At 40.1% G+C, this 6302-nt stretch overlaps 1 protein-coding gene across 6 annotated transcripts in view; it reads left to right on the forward strand.

Moving 5' to 3' along the window:
* ERGIC2 (ERGIC and golgi 2) overlaps window positions 1-3606 on the forward strand; it is a 45333-nt gene extending 41727 nt beyond the window's left edge. For all 6 annotated transcript variants that reach the window (XM_053253690.1, XM_053253691.1, XM_053253693.1 and 3 more), the window contains one exon: window positions 650-3606. In XM_053253690.1, coding sequence (XP_053109665.1) covers window positions 650-715 — 66 coding nt within the window. In that variant the 3' untranslated portion in view covers window positions 716-3606. The remainder of the gene's footprint in view (window positions 1-649) is intronic.
* Window positions 3607-6302: the final 2696 nt, after the last annotated feature.

The following is a 6302-nucleotide window of genomic DNA, read 5'->3' on the forward strand; positions in this document are numbered from 1 at the left end:
CTCCAGAACATAGTGCAGAGTTGTGTGTATACCAGTGAGAACTGGCTACAAACTGCATCAAGAAAAGCAGATTATGAAGTTATTTGCATTTACTTATTTGGTGCACTTCTAACCCCAAGATTCTAGTTTTTAAAGTATCTGAGAATGTTTCATCAGGCCAAGGAGGAAGAGAAGGGCATGGAAATTGGAGCTGGAGAATAAGGTTGACAATCTGGCTGAAACAGTAGTCCTGGGAGAAGGATGGAGGACTCTGCAGAACACAAATAATCTTGAACATTGGAAGCACCACCTAGCCTAGTCACCCTCTAGTTTTTGAGCCAGCACCAGACACTGCCTTCAGGTTTCAAAACTCCCACTGTGAGGGCTAGAAATTTAAAATTGAACTAGTGATTTATGATGCAGTCTGCATCGCACTAAAGCTTAACGGCAAAGATTTACTGAAGTCTAGATTGAACCTTTTAGGTTTTCAAAGTCTGCATAGACATTACCTACAGTAGTGATTACAAAGAAGACTATGATGCATTTAGCCACAAAATAACTTGTTCTGGAAGTTTTGTACAAAAGGATTGGGTGATGGCTGGATAAATATAGATAAAATATGACTTGATATAATATGAAGTTTGGGTATTTTTGCTTTTTTCTTTGATAGGTCACACATCAAGATGGCCACCTAAACAACCATGTACCTCTAACAACAGATGACACTATGCATTAGCACCTTCTTCAGAAACTGTTTTGCATTCTCTCTACCTGATGCAGAAGACGTTTTTATAACATTGTGCAATATGTTGAGACAGTGCTGACGGGCAGCAAAAAAAAAAAAAAGATCAAGCCTTTTTTTAAAAAACAAAAAAACCAGCACCCTCTCTGTGTGATTTGTGTATCCTTTAAGAATTCAGAAAGAGGCCAAGAATTCTCCTGAGATCAGTTGCTCTTCTTCAGTGAACAGGAGCACTGTTTGGATGTGACTTTCAAAAGAATATTACTAAACAGTTTCACAAAAACTGCAATTGACCATTGAAATATCAACATGTAGCACTCCAGAGTTCAAGTGTTACTGACTTCCACAAAAGCTCACATGAAAAGCTGGAGTGAAGCTGGAGAGTCATGCATTTTCAGTATGCATTGTAGCAAAAAGGTTGGCAGGACCAGCTTAAGATCGACAGTTTTGTTGCTGTTGTCAAAAATGGGACATAATTTATTTTCCCCCTATTACATCTATACACTTGTTAAATGCTGTGATTGGAGTACTGAAAACGTGGGAATGGAAAGTATCGTACAAGAAAGGAAGTTGCTGAACTGCACTCCTGGGAGTGGATAGTGTGGGTGCAGCTCGAAGTGTGTGTGTGTGTGTGGTGGTTTTTTTTTTTTTAAGAAAAGCAAATGTGGAAAGAACAGTTCTCGCATGTAGGTTTTATATTTAAACAAACCCTATCTTTCCTAGAAAGAACAGATAGATCAGGGGATATCATTATATATTTGTTATCTCCTAATGTTTCTAGGAAAGTGGTTCCCTGGAGGTTTTTGTGCACAAACAGATGTTGGAAGGGGTTCAGATCTGGGGGAACTATAGAGTAGAATGCTTAAAGTTTTGAGATGCCTTTGAACTTTTCATAAAACCATCTCATTGGCCTTCTACCCTACCACATACTCACACTGCATGTGTGAGTATTTAAATTCCCCTGCATGTGTTGGTATTTCATAAGCTTTCACAAACCACAATGACAAACGGTCAGAATAGAAGCAACTCAGAAAAGCAGTGGTCTTAAGTGTGCCTGTCTATGCTAGAAGATACTGTGTACACCCTGATACAGCAAGGGAGATCTGCAAGTGTGGCTGATACAACTATCTGATCATCTGATTCCCATTGAATGTACCAATGTGTATGCCCAGACGCCTACTCATCTATAACAAACTAAAGCTGGGCTAATGTCTGTTTTCCAAAGGTTTTATTTGAAAACCTTGATTAAGATAGAGAGAAAGAGAACTAGAGAATGGGCTCAGTCACACTGACAGCAATAGCCCCTGCAATACAAAAATTAAAATACTAATATTGAAAAGTACTACTGTGTAATGCTTTAATGAGTACCAGCACTTGTTTTTATGCATGAAGAAGGGACACAGTCCTTTCTCGTGTGGTTTATAATCTACATTAGATAGACAGGCCAAGTAGAAGGAAAGGTCAGGGTTTTGATATAGGAGGTGGTGGTGGTAGAGAGTCAGATGCCAATAAAAATGTGGAGATGGTCAGTGTTGTGATGACGTAAGCCAGTTATGGTTTCAGAATGACTAATTCAGATATATGGCCTCTATATGCAAGGAATTCCAGAAACTGCTTTCATAGGGTACTAGTAATTTTTGAAAACCTTTCCATGATAAGTCTCTTCATATCTCAAGGGGGGTACAGGACAGTGCGGTGCTGTGTGGGACCACTTTCTCATCAGGCCACACCATGCAGAAAGTGGTTTTCAAATGTTATAGCAGCTTGGTACCTAGCAGATGCTTTAGTCAGTGGCCATAATGCAGTGATCTTCACTAATTTTTCAAGTGGTGGCCATTTTGGCAAAAAATAAAATAAAAAATTCCCCTGTGAGAGCCATTTCCCACTGTGTTAACCTCAGTGCCAGAAGTGCCCAGGAAATTCGGTTTGGTCTTGTTGTGCTGGATTAAACTCTCTGCTCATCCATTACTTCAACTGGGTGTCCTAGGGCAAAACTGACATCCCATGCTGGGTTTACCAGTCTCTATAAAATAAGAATAATACTAACGTCTCACAGGCTGGTTATGAGGATGAATAAGATAAGGATTTAGTAAAAGTACTTAGCATGTTGCAAGTGCTACAAAATAATGATAAATTCATTCTTTACACAATGTTTTGTTTTTTTTATGAACAAGGGACAACATGAATAAGGGCCAGAAAATGAACTGCATTTGCCACAGTGATGCTGCTACATAGAGACTTACAACATGTTGGCCCTGATCCATGTGCAGAGTGCTTGCAGAGTTGAGATGGGGAAGGGATTGGCTGCAGTGGGGAGACAGCACTTGGCAACCTTGCTGTAGCAAATGTATCTTCTGTATAGGGTGGTGTGAGGGTAAGAGAAAGCAACTTTCTGAAAGTGGTTTCATGATGTGAGAAATTGTGAAAGGCCAGCAATGCTGTTCACTTATAAAAAGGACCAATGCCTTTTTGTCTTTAAGTATCTTTCTCAGGAAAGTCATAAAAATTGGTCAGACACATTCACTTCACTGTTGATGATCAAGGGCAATTCATCCTTCTAATGCTCATTGATATTGGTCAGACCACACTGGGGTGGTGGCTGTACTTGCTGGGGCATTAAAATGTTGCATTTTGTGGCCTTTCACACTTCAAAAATAAAGGCGTGAGATGAAGAAAAAAAACATGTATTGGAACATCTAAGAGATGTTTTTTAATTATGGTCACAATTTTTGGAGGTGCAACGTACAAGATCAGTGCTTTGGGTCCTTTTGTGGAAGTAATTTTATAACCTTTTGTGATGGGAAATAAGTGGCTTTTACTTTGTTTCATAATATTCACATCCCTGTATATAAAAAGCCCATTAAAACAAAAGTACTGGTTGTGGAGTTCTGATTGTCTGAAAAGCAGCTCAATCAAGGTGGCCCCTTGTAGCTGTAGCGTTTCTCTACAGAGGGAAAGTGGTGACATTTTCCCCCCAAGATGAAGCCTATAATAATATTTCCTTTGTTTTCCTTTGCCCCTCTTGGATATTTCCTCAACCCACTTGTAACTGAACTGGTATTTACATAAAGGCTGTAATGATGCAAGGTGATAAAATTTGCAAGAGGAAGAAGATGCACTGTAAAACTACCAGAAGAGAGCAGAACAGCTGGACTGGAGTTAGCAGCAATAGTCTGATCAGGTAGTTTATTTACAAAAGAAATAAGACAAAGCACAATCTGGAAAAGATGCAATAAAGGACTGATAGACGTGAGCTTTGTCTCTTTCCTGATAGGTCAGTCTTAATTTTTTCCCCCCTCCCAAGTCTAATTCCCATTTGATATCCAAAATCTCCAGAGAAACAGAGTGCCACATAGAGAATTCCGGTAATGGAATGGTTTAACCAACTAATATTTGAACAAGGGGGGTTTCTAGATGGCTTCAAGGAAGCAATGGGTGAAATTCTTTCCTAAATATAGTTTACAGTTGTAAACAAATAGAGCTAATGGAGCCTACTTTCAACTAGTGACTCTTATTTAAGAACCCCTCCCATGTGCTGTGAATTCAGTTTGTATCAGACTAAACAACAGTTATCACAGGGGAACATAGGGACAAAGCTGCTCTCATAAGGCTTCTTCCCTTTGGAAAGTAGGCTAAAATATTTAAAATTAACTTAGCGAGACTTCCTCTATAGTAACATATTGTATGGATATATGCAGAAAGTGGCCTCAGGAATTTATCACTGATTAAAAGTGGCATTACATACAACTGACAACTACATTGCATGCTAGGACCATACAAGATACAAGAAAATAGAAGTCCACTAGATTTGCAGATGGTAATATAACTTTATAGTGAGCGATTTTCTAGCAAGGAATGGAACTATGACATAAGATTCAAGCCTTCATTTTTCTCTAGGGACCCTATTTCCTCAGTTGATAGCTGATTTGGGAACCCTCTGAAAGAAACTGAATAGTTCCTGAGTTTCAATTCAGTGCCAGTCGCTATAATGGTTGCTGGTCCAAGATGGGAGGCTGCAGCCACCATAGTACTTGATTTTTCTCTTTATTGTGTTTAGCTATAGGTGATTACAATTAACATTATAGTTTAATAAAATCTCATAATACAAAATATCCAGATGAGGTAAATTATTTCAAATATTAAAATATCAACATTTGAAATTAACTGCTGTTAATAAAACATCCTTGTAACTTTCTTGTGGTTACAGCAAGCAAAAGCAACCATTCACCACCCAACAGTTTACCACTTGGACTCAAGAAAAAATTTATCACATATCCTTCTGTAACACCAGGATAAACTGCCAAACAATATTGTTTGGAATTCTACCAACTACATAAATTTGGGCCTATCTAAGGATCTGTCATGGAAGCGGCTAAAGCCAGCCTGAGATTGTGTATGTGATCAATATCTTGTGTGACAGTGGGAAGGGAATTGGTGTTGACTATCGAAAGAGATTTAGTGGACCGCTTTCAGTTTTGTATTCCTCTGCCGCTGTGACTGGGAAGCATCAAACTTTTATTGGATCTATCTCCCCTTCTATTCATTTCTCCTATGTGGAAAACTGACTGGGGGAGGGGGGATCTATAATCGGGATGTGAAAGAATGGGAGGTGGTATGATGTGGGGCAGGGCAGGGGGGCTTGAGCAATCTTGAGTTGAATTGGGACGCTGCCGCAAGATACAGGACTAGCGTGATCTTCCCCAACCCTCAGTGGAAGATATTAGGGCAGTTCACAGCATTATAATGGGGTAGGAGAAACCTGCCCTAATTAAGGAGCTGAGCATGCTCCCATTTGCCGATTGCAATTTAAAATCAAGGTCAGAGGGGGAGGAAGTTGCAGCTGGGTAGAATGAATCAATTCAGTTTCAACACTAGATGTTTATCTTACTTGGTTTGTTAGAACTGCATCTTTCCCAGTGTCATGTCTAAGAATATGCCCTTTGGGTGCATATAAATGTTGCATATTTATATAGCATATAAATTTGCCTCATTGTGTCCCTGTTCTAACAGTTTCCCCAGGGTGGCCGGAGAAGGTGGAATAATCATATCACCTCCTATATTTCACCTACAGGGAGAAGGCAATTGTGAGTTATGTTACCAGCTGATTCTGAGCTTATTCTGCCTGCTCCCAGAAGCCTGCCTGGTTGCAGCTGCATCTCCAGTCTTGGAGATTGTGCTTTTGCTATGCTCAGGAGCTGCAGTGCAAAGTGAGCTCCCAATCTGTTATACATGAGGACAAGTCGCTTAGTTGGCAGTGGACTGGTCACCCCTAGATTTGGCTACAGGCCCCATAAATTGGAAAGGGGATTAGATCCACACTCCCTCTTTCTGTGAGGGAGCCTGACTAAGCAGACTCCAGGACTTGCTACTGCAAGTGTCTGGCAGGCATTCAAGATCATTTCAGCCTTGGAATGAAATCTAAACTTCCCTCTTCCTCTTGCAAGAGAGGTAACACCTGTTGTTAATGAAGCACTCAGGCCAGAAGGTAAGACAACAGACTCAATTGCAATAGGGATGAGTCAGTGATGTAACTTTGAAGAGGTGCCCATCGAAACTCTTGATAGGACTATTGGGAAGCCCT

Source organism: Hemicordylus capensis, chromosome 5 (genome assembly GCF_027244095.1).
Source record: "Hemicordylus capensis ecotype Gifberg chromosome 5, rHemCap1.1.pri, whole genome shotgun sequence".
In the NCBI taxonomy this organism is placed as follows: Eukaryota; Metazoa; Chordata; class Lepidosauria; order Squamata; family Cordylidae; genus Hemicordylus; species Hemicordylus capensis.